The sequence below is a fragment of the Erpetoichthys calabaricus genome, chromosome 3 (genome assembly GCF_900747795.2).
Source record: "Erpetoichthys calabaricus chromosome 3, fErpCal1.3, whole genome shotgun sequence".
In the NCBI taxonomy this organism is placed as follows: Eukaryota; Metazoa; Chordata; class Cladistia; order Polypteriformes; family Polypteridae; genus Erpetoichthys; species Erpetoichthys calabaricus.
The window spans coordinates 313,321,349-313,338,557 of record NC_041396.2 but is presented as its reverse complement, the minus strand read 5'-3'; the positions used below and the strand labels follow the sequence as shown (position 1 = coordinate 313,338,557).

General features: G+C 39.7%; 1 protein-coding gene across 1 annotated transcript in view; it reads left to right on the top strand.

Moving 5' to 3' along the window:
- Positions 1-17,209, top strand: part of LOC127527135 (E3 ubiquitin/ISG15 ligase TRIM25-like) — a 142,602-nt gene that overhangs the window by 112,258 nt on the left and 13,135 nt on the right. The window contains exon 6 of the mRNA XM_051924797.1: positions 15,079-15,183. Coding sequence (XP_051780757.1) covers positions 15,079-15,183 — 105 coding nt within the window. The remainder of the gene's footprint in view (positions 1-15,078; positions 15,184-17,209) is intronic.

Genomic DNA, 17,209 nt, shown 5'->3' with positions numbered 1-17,209 from the left:
AATTGCAAGTTCGGAATAGCAGTCTGGCCAGATTTACGAATTTTTTCATAGGCTTTGGTAATTATAGTGTTAGTAATGAAAATTAAACACGAGCAGAGCAGACCCTCAGGCAAACAACACAGAATCATGAAAGGCTGCAACCACTTTAGTGTCAGACCCACTAATCAGTAAATTATGAATTAATTAAACAATTAGAACACCTGCAAGAGTAGAATGAAAATCAAGATGAAAATGGTAAAAAGAAAGAAAAATACATTTTCCCCATATAATATTTTAATATATATATATATATTTTTTTTTTTACCAAACTTAGTTTTCAAATTAATATATTGTTACCAAAACAGAATTGGGAAAAGAAACAGTTGACTGAAGGCTTCTTATAAGGCATCCCCTGTGTAAAGACCCCCAGCATTGACCTCTTTAACCCTTCAGCCCCTCTCTCCATGTAGAACTGGAGGGTCAAACTCTGTGAAAAGTTGTGCTTGGACACAAAGTCACAGACAGAAAGACATGTATTACCATAGCAACGGGATAACTAAAGCCTTTTTTAGTCACTCAGCACATATTGATCTGCCCATTCTTGTTGAGCTCTCCAGATGAACACCTCACTCCTGACTTCTCTAACTGAAGAGGACCTGAAGACCATCTGTGGTGAAAAGGAACAGCCAAGACATAAAGTGAGAGCTGCTAAGTCTTCAAAAAGTCTTTAAAGCCCAGTGTGATACATTTGAATAGTAATGACTGACAGTGAATGGGTCTGATGTCACCAAACTCCTTCTTTATAGTCCTCACTCTGCTCTTTTCATGTGCAGGTACTGAAGCTCCATCTCCTCCTGCAGTCGTCTGAACTCTGAGTGGTGAGGAGTTTTTACAGGTGAGTTTGTGTTCTGATTGATTTGGTGGTCCTGACGAGTATCTCTGACACTTGATGTCCTCTGCTGGTGTGACCGTGTGTGTCACTGTCTCACCCAAGTGCTGGCCCTCTTTGATTCATTTCACTTGTTGTTATTTTCTCCTTTCTCTGTTCTTTTCTTTTTTTGTTTTATTATTGAATTTTATTAATATTATTTGAAGTAAACAACATTCCATACCATCATCTCAAAGTTAACAAACCAAAATTCAACCCTCACCCAAGAGAAAGAGAGGACAGAATGCAACATGAGCAAATCTTTAAACAAAAGAAAGACAGGAGAATGTCCTATTCCCAATATAAATGGTGATTCTAAGATTTGATTAATTAATTCGATCCTGCCATATTTTAGAAAGATTTGAATGGATCCTCTAAGTGAGAATTTGATTTTTTCCAATTTCAAGTACTACAGAACATCAGTTACCCGCTGACTTAACAGAGGTGGGCTCTGATTCTTTCAGCTGAGTAAGATAAGTCTACACACAGGCTAGCAGTGAAGTAAAGGCGATTACAGTTGCTTTGTCCTTCTCCACTTGAAGCCCCTCTGTGAGCCCACCACACACAGCTGTTAATGGGTTAGGAGTGACTGTGACACCGAGGATGTCTGAGAGGCAGTCAGAGGTTTTGGTCCAGAATGATGGATCATGTGGCCCAGTGACACTGGAGCTCAATTGTAATGTTCACAGGTTGAGTCTTGGCCTGGATACATTTTGGACAAATTTAAAGGAGATAAATGAGCTCAATAAAAGATTTGAAGTTGAATGATTGAGTGCTTTGTGCATTTGGAGTTGGAGTGGATTCTGATTTCAGAGATGGTAAGTGAATGATTCATTCGTTTAAACAAAGTTTCTTATAAGAAAGTAGTGTGTTGCTGGGAAGTTAAATCTGAAATGTGATTGTTCATAAGATGCAATGATATTATCTATATACAGTCCTCCAAATTTTAAAATTCCAAACATCAAGTACTGTGTAAGTTTGAGAGGGCAGAAAATGAGGATTATCATGGAAAAGTGCAACAGATTAGAGCTTCTCTGTCTTAGAGTGCTGTCTACATTGTCTCCATATTCTGAGTGATTGATAGACAATTGTATTATTAGTATATTGAGGATAATTTGTATTTACTGGGGCACAGAGCAGGGCATATAATGAAGTACAACAAGAGTTTATTTCTGTTACACACCAGACTTGTGTATATTCATCAATTTGTGTCCATGTTCAGCTCATTAGTTTGTATTTTTACATCTCAGTAATAAAATTGAATGGCAGTGCCACACTCCCTTCTGCTTTATGTCGTTGTAGAGTTGCCCTTTGGATGTGTGGATGTTTCAAATTCCAAATTAATTAGGTTACAATTGAATCTCATCCCTTAAAAATGATTTGGTAATGTATATGACATGCTGTTCCTTCAGAATAACCCCTACTCCATTTCTCCTCACATCCACACCATGACAGAACAATTTGAATCCCCCTCCGATCTCCCTGGCCTTACTCCCTTCCATTTCATCTCTTTCACACACAATAAATCAGTCTTCCTTCTCTCCATCATATCTGCTAACTCTCTCCCCTTACCAGTCCTAATGCCAACATTCAAAGCTCCTACCCTCATTTCCACTCTCTTTCTCTTCCTCCTCTCCTCTTCCTCCAGACGCGTCTCCCCCTCTTCTTGTCCTTCTCCTTCAGTCAGCATAGCAAGTGAAACTCAAACAAGAAATCCACACTCTGGACTGGTGAATTCCTGATTATTTCTAGAAATAAAAACAAAATAAACTAAAACAGTTCAGCTCCACATTTCCTTTTCCCAATTGCTCTAATTACAGAATATTGTTCAATTATGTGCAGTCTTGGGATTTAAGTTATTTAGAAAAGAAATTTGTATTTCACTTCATCTAAGGCTAACAGCTGATTTTCAAAAGTTATCTTAAACTAAGTCTATTATTACCTCTCGAGTCTTATTTTTAAGCTAAACAGTTTCTATATTCATATCCCAGCTATTTTTCTTTAACCTAATATTTTACTAATTAAATTGACACACAGGGCGGCACGGTGGCTCAGTGGGTAGCGCTGCTGCCTCGCAGTTGTGAGATCTGGGGACCTGGGTTCGCTTCCCGGGTCCTCCCTGCGTGGAGTTTGCATGTTCTCCCCGTGTCTGCGTGGGTTTCCTCCGGGCGCTCCGGTTTCCTCCCACTGTCCAAAGACATGCAGGTTAGGTGGATTGGCAATTCTAAATTGGCCCTAGTGTGTGCTTGGTGTGTGGGTGTGTTTGTGTGTGTCCTGCCATGGGTTGGCACCCTGCCCAGGATTGTTTCCTGCCTTGTGCCCTGTGTTGGCTGGGATTGGCTCCAGCAGACCCCCGTGACCCTGTGTTCAGATGCAGCGGGTTGGAAAATGGATGGATGGATTGACACACACATTTCTACCTCTGGCTTTAGAATTTAACAACTGTCCAGAATGTTTCATTAGACCTTCAGATTATAGAAAATAAAACTAAACCCAATTATCAGCTATGTAGTCATTCAAACAACGACATTCTACTTCACACTTAAGATATGCAAAGGACTTGTGAACAAGGGGTGATGGGTAAAAAAATCAGCATCTCCCCTTGTATTTGTATTGTATTGTATTGTGTTGTATTGTATTGTATTGACCCTCTTCTTTTGACACCCACTGCACGCCCAACCTACCTGGAAAGGGGTCTCTCTTTGAACTGCCTTTCAAAAGGTTTCTTCCATTTTTTCCCTACAAGGTTTTTTTGGGAGTTTTTTCTTGTCTTCTTAGAGAGTCAAGGCTGTGGGGCTGTAAAGAGGGAGGGCCTGTTAAAGCCAATTGCAGCACTTCTTGTGTGATTTTGGGCTATATAAAAATAAATTGTATTGTATTGTATCTCACTCTGTGTGCAATCTCTTATAATCAATAATTTAAAATCTTACTTTTATTAAGAATGTTCTCATCGTAGTTAGTCCATCGCACCACTGCATGCTGTGCTTTAAAGACAATATCCTGATATCTCAAATTAGCTCTACTTAATAATATTGATTTCTTTTTCCCCGTCATTTCTTGTTAAGGCCAGATGTTCATGCAGGTGTTTTTTGCTGATGTCATCCCGAGTTTCTTCTAGCAGCTTCTCCAGAGTGTTGATCTGTAGATAAAGCACAGTCTACCCTTTGTGTCAGTTACAGTATATCTTAGTAGAAAACACTACCTGGACTGGAAGCCTGTGCTTGTCACAAGCTTTCATCCTATCCTACAGAATGTCTCTCCTTTTTGGTTTACTTTAATTTATAAATTACTAAAAGAACTTTCCTCCATTTGAGTAAGGTGAGAACTCAATGGAAGAAGGCAGACACATTTATACGAAATCAGGAAACGCTTCATTGGACCTAATCTTATTCACTTTTAAATTTAAATTCAAAACCTTTATTAATTCCCTCAACATTTCAAACATCACCACATATTCTGACACGTTGTCTTAAACCAAACACTCACTTAAATTCCTTCAAATGCACTTCAGCCACATTACACAACATACTCAAACTGACTTAAACTGCCTTTAACACATTATTATTACTCAAATTTTATTATTATTATTTAGAGTCTACTATTTCAATCATTTACACTCTCTTTTCCTCACATTGCTTACATTTATTTTACTCCACACAGAGAATATGCAAGTTTGACCTTTCATTTCCTGTTGCTAGGCAGCAGTGCCAACCACTGTGCCACCATATCACCCCGCTTCAATCACCGAACAGCTCATAGAAAGCATTTAAAACAACGTCAGTAACAAATAGGCCCCTTCACATTTAGAATCCATTTAATAAGTCAGCTGACGCACACACGCATAACCAGCAGCATTTAATTATTGAAAGAAATTGTCTCCTTTATATTTTATAATTATCAAAGAACATTTTTCCATAAGACTTGATCTGGGTCTGAAGTAAAGATGTTTTATACATATAAACATTTCTATAAGCAAAGTGGAGACATTTTCATTTTATCCAATATTACACATTTTAACCCAAATTAACTCAGAGCTCTGGAACTTTATCAGATATTCCTACGTTTGTGTGCACAATTTACAGGGGTGGGCAAAAGTAGGTTTACAGTTGATTGTGTGGAAAAAGAGATGCAGGTTATGATTATGACAATACAATACAATTTATTTTTGTATAGCCCAAAATCACGCAAGAAGTGCCGCAATGGGCTTTAACAGGCCCTGCCTCTTGACAGCCCCCCAGCCTTGACTCTGTAAGAAGACAAGGAAAAACTCCCAAAAAAACCTTGTAGGGAAAAAATGGAAGAAACCTGGGAAAGGCAGTTCAAAGAGAGTCCCCTGTGCAGGTAGGCTGGGTGTCAAAAAGAAGGGGGGCAATACAACACAATACAATACACAGAACAGAACAAATCCTCAATACACTATAAAAATAAAAATTTTAGAAGTATGGAGTAGAATTTAACAGTAGATGATATCACATAAAATGATTTGGATATGTTTAGAGTCTTGGAAACTTCATTCATCAAGCTGCCTCCCCCATTTGGTCATTCCACAGCTGAAACAGCGTTGGGCCAGCCAATCCAATGAAAGGACCTGTCTTTCTCACGATAACTAAAAGCTCGACCTCCCACTGTTATTTTATTAATCCTTGGAACCATAAGCAGACCGGCATCTTGAGATCTTAATGTGCGCTCAGGTTTGTAAGTCATGATAAGTTCAGACAAGTAAGCCGGACCTCGACCATTTAATGCTTTATATGTTAAAAGAAGGATTTTGAAATCTGCCCTAAACTTAACCGGGAGCCAGTGTAAGGATTTAAGAACTGGAGTTATGTGTTCGTATTTTCTTGTTCTTGTAATAATTCTTGCAGCCGCATTTTGTATTAACCGGAGGCTGTATAAAGAACAGTTTGAACATCCAGTGAACACCGCATTGCAGTAGTCAATCCTACTAGAAATAAATTCAAGAATTAATTTCTCAGAATCTTGTTTATTTAGAAAGCGCCTTAATTTCCTAACATTTTTAAGATGGAAGAAAAAATATGTTTTGGACAACTTTGTAATATGCGCTTTAAATGACATGCTAGAGTCAAAGATAACTCCTAGATTGTGGGCTGATTTAGTAAAATTAATTGGGATTCCAACTGAGTTAAATGATGACAGAATATTGTTGTGATCAGCGTCATTCCCTCCAATAATTAAAATCTCTGTTTTATCTGTATTTAAAGACAAGTAGTTCTCATTCATCCACCCCTTTAATTCACTAACACAACTAATTAAAGACAACATCGGAGAAACTTCATTTGATTTAAATGAAAGGTATAACTGGGTGTCATCTGCATACGAGTGAAAATTAACATTATGTTTCCTAATGAGAGATCCCAGTGGAAGCATGTAAAGTGAAAACAGTAAAGGTCCCAGTACTGAGCCCTGCGGGACACCATATTGAACTTCTGTGTATAATGATGGAGTACTGTCAGCACATTTCTGTACATATTGGAATCAATTTGATAAATAAGAACTAAACTAAGCGAGCACAGTCACTGCCTGTAAGCCCAACATCATTTTCTAGCCTATGTAGTAAAATAGAATGGCCAATGGTGTCAGATGCTACACTTAAGTCCAACAACATAATTACAGTGGAGTTTCCTTCATCAGAGAATATCAGAATGTCGTTTACAACCCGTGTTAGTGCCGTTTCTGTACTATGACCAGTGAGAAAACCAGACTGGAATTTCTCAAATAAATTGTAATGCGTAAGGTGTGTCTGAAGCTGACTGGCGACTACTTTTTCTAGTATTTTAGAGAGAAACGGTAAATTTGAAATAGGCCTATAATTATTTAGTATGTGTGGGTCTAGGTCTGACTTTTTAAGTAATGGTTTAATGACTGACACTTTTAGTGCTTCAGGTACTATGCCATACAATAATGAACTATTGATAATGTTTAGGATAGGCGCTGCAAGAACATCCATTGCACTTTTTACTAGTTTTGTTGGCACTGGATCTAGGGAACAAGTAATGGGCTTCATTTTAGAAATTAAACTTAAGACTTCCTGCTCAGTTACAGGATTAAAATTATTAAAGTGCAATAGCTTCATTAACTCAATAGCTTTATTAACTTAATTATTAACTCAATAGAATGTGACAACGGCACAGTGCACTTAGGTACAATCTCTTAAGTGCTCAAATGACCTAAAGGATAAATATATATCCATCCATCCATTTTCCAACCCGTTGAATCCGAACACAGGGTCACGGGGGTCTGCTGGAGCCAATCCCAGGCAACACAGGGCACAAGGCAGGAACCAATCCTGGGCAGGGTGCCAACTCACCGCAGAGAAATATATATATATATATATATACTTTTAATACAAGTACATTTCAGACAAAGATGTCCCGTTGCCACGTCATTTCCCAGTCACAGAAGAGCATTTCCAAACACACCTCTCATTCCTTCCACACGTCCTCTCGATCTCTCTGACTCGCTGCATTGTACACTCATCTCACATTCAGCTCCGCTGCACATTTGTGTCTTAGCATTTTAAGTGACTATTCGAGGACATACAAACACTACCCAATGCTGCACGTTAAGACGGAAAAATAAACCAGAGACTCTGGAGAAGAATGAATGCGTTAACTGCCGTTACCATCTAGACAATCAAACGACCGACTGCCTCTGATGACACAACCTCCAAATGCTGCTGTGACAGAACATTCTAACACAAGCCGCAGTGTCTTCTCAGCCACCGAGAGAACACACAGTCACTTCACAGAACATGAACCTTACAAATCAAAACAAAAGCTTACCTGTAATCTAAGCCCAATTCTTTATCGTCCTGTAGGATTTTCCCTCCCACTGGTTACAACCTTATTACCTCAGGGAGGACTTTAACCTCCTTCCTTTTTTCTGAGGTGGGGGACACTATCCCCCTTACTACATGCCTGCGACTTGAACCCAGGACTTCTCTATCCATTTCACAGCATTACTGTCTACTAAGACCTTTTGACAAACCCAGAGAGAGATCTGGGCAACTCCCACAGACAATAGTGGGTCACTTCCTCCAAATGGCACTCACAAAATTCTTTTTATTTATTCTTAACATAACAACACTAGAAACTAACCCTGACTCTAAACACAAAACACTCCTATTCTAACGACATGACATCTAACCCAGCTCCTTATCCCCAAAAGAACAAATGAACTGGCCTCCTCCTACCGTTTGAGGTCCGACAATCGTGTCCTCCGGAAGGGAGTCCCACACAAGTCCGTTCCAATTTCACATCAGCTTCACATCTTTTCAGATTCTGCGGGGATTCCTCTCTGGTGTACGATTTGTCTTAATGTGGTGGAAATTGAACATCTTATTAAAGATGTCCTCTAACAGGACAATTGATGAATCAGGCAGGAGAGAAGCTGTTCATGGTATCTTTTAATTACTCCTCGGCCAAATGTCTTGGAGGGAGCATTCATCAAAAGCAATCTGTCACAGCCTGGTCAGAGAAACAACGAATAGACGTTCATTATATAAACTGTTGAATTTACATACAGTGTCAATCAATGCATACATTTTACTCTGGTTGGTTCATTGGTTTACACCTAAATAATTTACATAAAATTAAAGTCTGTCTTATACCTTTTAAGATGTTGCACCACCCTTGAATTTCTGTGCATATAACAATTGTCCATTCTCATTTATAGGACACCTGCTGATTTCTTAGTCATCTCTTAGTCATTCTTCACTTCATTTTGTATATTACACCAACATTTTTTCTGGTACATTCTTTATTTACTTGACCATCTCAGTATTTTTCTTCTATTTCAGTGTACATTTTGTTGTTCACTAGACCTTTATCTTGTTTCCTGGTGTGCCTGATCAGGTTTCTGACATTTATTATCCCTTTATGCTATTTCTTTAAGATGAATGCTATGTTACCCTAAAATTATTTTTCCACATACAATGCAGTCCAGAAGGCAGTGTTCTCCTGGCATCCACCAAACTCAGGCTGGTCCATCAGACTGCCAAGGTAGTGAAGTATGATTCATCACTCCATGGCTCCACTGCTCCAGAGTCCAGTGGCACCACTACAGCCAATGCTTGGCATTGTCCATAATGAGCTCAGACTCAGCTACAGAAGTCCATTTTCTAAGTTCCTGATGAATAGTCCTTGTGCTGATGTTGTTTCCAGAGGCAGTTTGGTACTCTGTTCTGAGTGATGCCACAGAGGATTGGCCATGTGGGAAAGGTGGCATCCTGTGATAGTGCCATGTTTAAAGTCACTTGGCTCTTCAGTACGACTCCTACTGCCTATGGAGATTTCATGGCTATGTTCTTGATTTGATGCACCTGTGAAAAATGAAACACCTGAACTCAATCATTTGGAGGGGGGTCCGCTTACTTGTGGCCATATAGCGTATACATAGTGCCTATGAATAATAGTCAGCCCTTATGTGCAGTGACGTATTGCAACATGGCAAATACTCGGCAGCTTGGTTTATTAAATGAGGTGCTGGTGGAACAATGTTAGACCAGACCACCACTTGGATCATAGCACAGTAAAGACCTTAGTCAGCCAGTTGTCTGTCCATTCTGCAATGCCTCAAAAATGACCAGAAGCCTGTTAGGGAGATTATATAATGAGACGCTCAGAGAACGAAGCAGGAGTTCCCATCAAGGCCATAAGACTGAAACTGCTACTATAAGAGGTGACCCTTCAGTCTCAGCCTTTAAATCAGGCTGAAGACTCACAACTTCAGTTTAGCACACCCTGACTAGAGTCGCTGATTGGCTCTGCATGCTGCAACTCTGTTGTTAGTCATCAGTACTACAACCTAAGTAACATGACATTTATCAACTGTTACTAACCCTCGCCTATTCTCTTGCTCTTCTCAGTATTCTCACGAGTCTCTTGGTGCCACTGCTCTACTGCCAAGTTGTTTGCCTGCCATGGAACTCTTATCTCAGATAATGGAGCGCTGGAAATCATCAGGTAAAAGGTCCTGTCATCTGATTGGCTGGCTTCGCGCTGACTCAGCTTTGAAATGGCCAATAAGGGGAGATGGCTTTTGGCAGAGATCTCCAGACTCTGACTGTGTCTGACTCCCCTTCAACAATTTGGCTGTGGTTCTACAATGAGCTGATGAACAGATGTTGTTTGTCATTTATGATCATTTGTTTCTTCTCTTTCCTTGGTGTATTTGAACAAATCTATATCGTCATATGTGATAGTTCTGTATAAAGTGAGTGGTGTCATCTATTCTTCCAGTTTGCCTTGAGAGTTGTCTCTTGGTCACTTGGTGAGGAGCGGTGTGCAAGAACAAAGTCATTTCTACAGTTGTATTTCTGAGGAGGCCATGATGGATTTGAAATGTTTACTTGTGTTCTCATTAGTGTGTTGCATGTAGCCCGTTTTTTGACACCCGCTGCACACCCAATCTACCTGGAATGGGGTCCCTTCCGTAATTCCCATGATTTTTTCCATTTTTTGTTTTCTTTCTGATAGTTTTGTGTTCTTAGTGAATCAAGGCCGGATGGCTGTCAGTAAACAGCGCCTGTAAAAGCGTGATTTTGAGCCATACAAGAAATAAATTGTTGCTCTTGTCGTTGTGTCCCTATGCTGGGATAATGTGTTCCCAACCAAAAAATCTATTAAATTGGAAAGATATTTTCATTTGTTTAACATTGCGAGAATATTATAAAAATAATGTGATATTTCAGCCTGATAAAGTAATTGAACAGAACAAGAAAATTGATCACATCTGTATATTTCAATTGACAGAATCTGGCAAGAGGCACTATGGGCCACAATGAATTGTGAATATCATCAGGACTCTAAAATTAGGCCGCAAATGCAAAGAAGCTAAATGAAGGGGCTAACTAAATATAAATATAATTGTGAAGTAATGTAAACTCTAACCCAACATTTAAATGTTGAAGGAGTAACACATTAAAAATAGCTTGCCTTAATGCTAGAAGTACCAAAAATAAGGTATGTAGCAGAGCATAATTATGATAATGTAGCAATAACGAAAACCTGGCTAAATAACAAAGATGGGGATGAGGGTAACAAAGAGGGGCACACATTTATTAGGAAGGATAGACAGAACAGAAAAGGAGGTGGGGTTGCCCTTTATGTCAAACAGAATTTAAATGTAAGTCCTCTTCAGTTGGACGATGAGCCCCATCTTAGTGAGGACATCTGGACTCATCTGGAAACCATTAGGGAAAGAGGTCTTATTTTTAGGAGTATGTTATAGACCACCTAATGCAGACAGTAATTTCAACACACATCTTTTTGGTAATATTAAAAAGGCAAGTTTACAGGACAATATAGTGATGGAGGACTTTAATTACTGGAATATTAACAGGGATAACCTTGTAATTAATGGAGAACAAGAGCAGGAGTTTTTAGAAGTAATCAGTGACTGTTAACACAGCATGTTAAAGAACCAACATGAGGTGAAGCCTGTCTGGATTTAGTATTTTGTAATAACCAGGATGGAATTGAGGATGTAGAGGTGATTGAACCACTAGGGTCTAGTGACCATAATATAATACAATTCTCAGTGTTTTGTAAGAGTGCAGATGCAAAGACTAAAGTTGTAAAGTTTAACTTTGGTAGGGAAAATTTTGAGCAGCTGCGGAAAGTCCAAGGAGGATAGACTGGGATAAGCTTTTGAGTGTGGAGAGAGTTGAGGAGCAGTGGAACAGGTTTAAGCAGAGGCAAGGTACCGAGGTACACTCCAACACGTGGTTAGAGGTAGACCTACTCGAATGAAGGTTGGCGTGTGAGTGAGAAGTGCTCTCGTCCCCCCATTCAGCCAGCTGCATCTCTCTCTGATTCGCACAAATAAATCAATACCACAAGCAAACTATGATAGTTAGCGTGATGAGAGAAGTCGCAAAATCAACTGTAATGTTCAAGCAAATTATAGAAAAAAAAACATGATCTAAATTTTTCAAGTAGTTTTCTTGTGAAAACGGAAGGACGTACAGACAGACATTGGATTTTATATACAGTATATATAGATATTTCTTATTATTATTTTGGTGATGCTGATTTATGTCATCTATGCTTTGATTTTCCAAATCCGGAAAATTAAATTTTTTAGGAAATGCTTTCCTCGGTTATGTCATTTTTTAAAACTTCGGCATCTGAAACATGTTTATAACAGAAATACATTTAATGTCTTTCTATCTACTGTACATGGTGCATTTCTATAAACAGGCTGGCATCATATTGTTTATTCCATAAGCAGCTTAAGCTTCAGACCCTGCAGTGTGGTCCTGAAATTATTATTGTATGTTTTCTCAAGCAGTTTGCACGCATGCAAGAAAGTTTGTCCTCCAAAAGTTTTTTAGAAAATATGCAGAACTTATGACTGTAGCATTGGGTCTTAGAACGAAATCGACCAGACAAGTTGTCCAGTAATTTAGTGAACTTGTTTAAGTTACTTTGATGCACAGCCATCAAGCCACACAGTCAGCCAGTCTGAGACAAGGGCCTGGTATTAAGAACTGAAAAGTGTGAGAAACACTAGTCACTGCACCACCAGATCATCTGCAGTCAATGACAGGGTTAAAGCTAAGACTTTAATGACACATCTCTGTTTCCAGAATGTCTGCAGCACCCTTGCTGAGTCTCTCTTTTGTTTCGGTTTGTGTGCGATGTGCTCCCAGCCTTACACTCACTGATTCTGGGATGGTCGCTGAATTCCTGTCATCCTGAACTGTCGTTTACTATGCAGCACCTCAAAACATCTTTGAGGCTTTGACGGTGTAGTGCTGAGTTATTCATATCAGATAGTAGGTGGCGCTGTTAAGGAGACTACGAGTAGTAAGAGAGACAACAGACAGAAGGCCATAGAGAGGTTGATTAGTGTTGGATGGCTTTGTCCAAACTTGTGAGCTCAGTGAAACTTTAGTTGAGGTGAGCTGCACCCTCGTATTCCATCAGAGAGAGACACACACACTCACTGATCTCTAAGGAGCTCTCTGCGTAGCACAAAAGCATTTCAACATGGTGAGAGATGTCTACATGGACAGTTAGTCTGCAGTGAGGAGTGTAGTAAGAATGACAGCCTGTTTCACCTTATTGCCACCTTGGTTACACTTCACTGATTTGCTAAAACACAAAATCATACGCTCCCATTTTCTGGGAGAGGCAGAAGGCTTTTAACAATTTAATTTTTTATCTCCTACTTGTTTGTATTTTGTGATCTCTGCTAAGCTGACCTGCCTGAAGTAAAAAGATAATAATAATAATAATAATAATAATTTATTTTATTTATCGGTGGCTGTCAAGACACACAAGGACACCTTACAGAGCACATTAATAACAAGTCACAACATAAAATTAATAGAATATTACACTACAATAAAACCTGAATCATTGTATCAGCTAAAATTATCAGACAGAATAAGCCAATTTAAAAAGATGTGTTTTAAGATGAGATTAAAAGGTAGGAAGAGAGTCGATCTTACAAATGTCTTGTGGGAGTGGTGAGGGGCAGCTCGACTGAAAGCTCTAAACCCCGTAGTAGTCAAGCGTGCAGGAAGTACAATAAGATTGACAGAGGAAGAAGATCTAAGGATAGGAGAAGGAATGGAGATGTGAAGAAGATCAGAATGATAAAGAGGTACCCGATTGTGGAGGGTCTTGTAAGTAATCAGCAGAATCTTAAACTCAATATTTAATAGGGAGCTGGTCAAGATGCTGAAGGACAGGAGTGATGTGTTCTGTGGAAGGGGTTCTGGTAATAACACGAGTGTCAGCATTCTGAACCAATTGGAGTTTGTAAAGGAGTTTGTGAGGAAGACCAGAGAGGATAGAATTACAGTAATCACTATGAGGTGTAACCAGAGCATGAACAAGAACAGCAGTGTTGTGGCTGAAAGAGATGGATGTAAATGGCTCATATTACGTAGATGGAAATATGCAGACCGAGTAAAACACTATTATTATGTGCCTCGAATTTTAAGGTACTATCAAGAATAACACTTAAGCTTTTAACCTGGGAGGAAGAAGAGATTAGAGAATTATCAGTAGTCAATGAAATATTATCACATTTATCTAAAACAGATTTAGTTCCTACCAGAAGAACCTCTTGTTTTATCACTATTTAATTTAAGAAAATTATCAGGCAGCCATGATATAACTTCCTGCAGAGAGGGAAGAAGGTGGAAGAGTGGAATCAGGCTTAGTAGACAGATAGAGCTGAATGTTGAATTTCCGATTTTAATCTCTCGAGGAGAATATCATGAGATTGTATCGAAGGCAGAGCTCAGATCAAGGAGCCCAAGTGTGGTTAACAGCCCAGAGTCAGCTGCCATCAGCAGGTCATTGGTGATTTTAACCAGGGCTCTCTCTGTACTGTGAAATGGACGAAAGCCACAATGAAATTGTTCAAAGAAATGATTGTCAGTAAAGTCAGAGTGAACCTGCTCAGCAGCAGTTTGTTTAAGTGCTTTAGAAACGAAAGGTAAATTTGAGATTGGATGATAATTATTTAGGTTGTAGGTGGAGTCAGGGCCGGATTTATATGAAAAGAGGCCCTAGGCTATTCCACTTATGAGGCCCTTTCACCTTCCATTTTTAAGTTTGTAAATTACATGAGAGATAATAAAATTTTGCTAACAATTTGAATGTAGGCCCCTCTTGATCTTGAGGCCCTAGGCTGAAGCCTAGTTAGCCTATAGGAAAATCCGGCCCTGGGTGGAGTTATTACAGCCATTTATAAAGATAAAGGAACAAATCCAGAGAAAAGGGAAGAATGTACAATGTTAGTTACTAGAGAGCAAAGAGAAGACAAACTGAATTTAGCCAAATAAATAGGAATTGGATCCAGCGGACAGGTAGAGGGCTTGGATTTTTTAATAATACCAAATATTTCCTCTACAGTTGGAAGTTTAAAACTGGTAAAAAAAGAAGAAGGGGGATCATAAAATGCTTCATGTATGGAATTTCCAACCTAGTCAACTGCTGGTGGATATTCCCATTTTTTCCTATTAAAAAGGTCATAAAAGAGTTACATTGATCAGTGCAGTAAAATTGAGGTGGAAGTTGGTAAAGTTCCGTGGTGAACCAGGGGGCAGAGTGGATGAAAGATATCAGAAAAACAACTGAATCCTGGATTAGAAATAACTGGAACTTCTTTCTCTTTCAATCCCTCTGCAGCATTCAGAAAAATGGCTGACAAGTACCAAGTATCGGGGAAACTCGCTGATGGCAGCTGTACCACAGAAGAATCATCACATGCCAGTAAGGCAGATGGCAACACAGGTAGGCACTGTAGACCAACTTTATAGGCACCTTTGAAATGAAACTCTGAGGGAGGAAGATGTGGGCTGCAGGGTGGAATGAAAGAGCAGTTGCTCCAAGTTCACCTCCTACCTCTGAATGTGTGAGTGGAGGTTAACTGGCGGCCCCAGATTGGCTCCACATGGCTGAGGGTGTCCTGCACTGGTCTGGTCTGTCAGCAGTAAGATGGAAGACCCCTTATCTTTGATTAGTGCGTTCATTAGTGCTTTCTCGTCTTCACTCCAGCAGTCTGTTTGAGTCTTGTGGTGCATTTTGTCAGATGGAGAATTCTGAACTTCACCTGTTAAAATGTGAAATGTCTTGTCCATATTGGGTAAAAATTCACCGAGCTCACTTTCTGTGCAGAGCAGTTGAATCTTTTCAAAATAACATTCTGTCTTAGTCACTGGCTTGCTATGTGAGCTGTAAGGTTATGCATTGGTTAGTCTTACAATCATACAAACGATGGCGGCCATTACACTTAGTCTTTTGCTGCTTCATCTCAGTGCTGAAGTTCCTGGCTAGGCAGAGCCAAGTGCTCTGTGAATTGTTTGTCTTCTTCTGCTCCATGGGTGTGTGAGGTTCATTGCCAGGTGCCTACTTTTAGACTAATGTGGTTCCCCTTCATCCATTTATTTTCTGAATGAGCTACTCCTGTATGAGATAAGCCCGTTCTTCAGAAGCACAGCACTAAAGGCCATTGCCAGCCTTCTCATAAACAGCCTCCCCTCACATAGCCACAGTGGCTCTTACATCTCAGGGCCTGTGTGTCTCTGAGGCGTCAAAGAGATGGTGACAATGTGGAGACCTCACACAGAAAGTGAGCAGGCCAGGCTTGGGAGACGGCCATGCACTTGACTTGGACTCCATTTAGATTGAATTCCTGTCTTTAGCTGTGCGCTTAAACAGCAGCAAAGGCACAAAAACGTCATCTGTGACTCTGAGCGACACAAGAAGAGGGACAGAGTATGCATTGTCAGCACTTAGAATTATACGTGAGAGCCATCAGAGCACAGTATGCCATGTCTGATCGTAAAACACAGAGACTCTGATCTGTCAGCTATCTGTTCTGAGAGTGAGAAAGGGACGTGAAGGGAAACATAATTCAAAATGTTATTCTGCCAGCTTCACACTATCAGGCATCTTCAGCTGTTAATTAAAAAAATAAACTTGAATTAATAAAAAAAGTAAAAGTTAAATAAAATAAACACATTACTGGATTTCGTTTTCTCACCAGTTTGTAGACTGTTGCCACTTTTGTCAAGGTAGTAATAAGTTTTCCGTTTACTGTGCCAAGTGACAGGTAAGTCAGTCGTAACGAAATACAAACACAAGACAAGTAAGCTGACAACACCTGATGTTGTGAAAATAATAATCAGGTGAGCCTGTGCTGAGATCTGGACGTGGTGACGGACAAGAAAATACGTAACGAGGACACGGAACAGGAATGTCGATGTGACAACAGCAAGTGGGAGTGAAGGGGAGACCAGTTAATGGCCCCGTTGATGGTGGGGCACCAGTGCAGGAAAGGACAATGAACTTTAACTGACCACCAGGGACAATCAGAATAATGTGGGAAGGAGGAGAGATTTAACTCGGCTGTTGATCAAATCATTTGTGAAGGCTCCTTCTTTATTTACCTTACCTTCCTCTGTCGTAGGTCTCTGACTGTTACATCAATTTAAATGAAGGCCACTCGTTAAAGAAACAGAATAAGACAAAGTATTGATAAACACAAGGAGTACAGAAATATGATAACTGCATACATACAGTATGGTGATCTGTACGACAGGACCCTGCCACACTAGACAGACGGACATATAAGACAGACAGGCTGGCTGTTTACTGCTCTTTAGAGTTTTAATTTATCTTGGCACACAGAAATAGTTTAATGATGCCAAGTCTTTATGGATGATGTCTGATGTCGTGTGGAGTTGTTGCTTGTTGTTGTCCCGGGTTCATGTGGAGGATTCTTCTTGTGTTGGCGTCCACTCTTTCTTTTTACTGC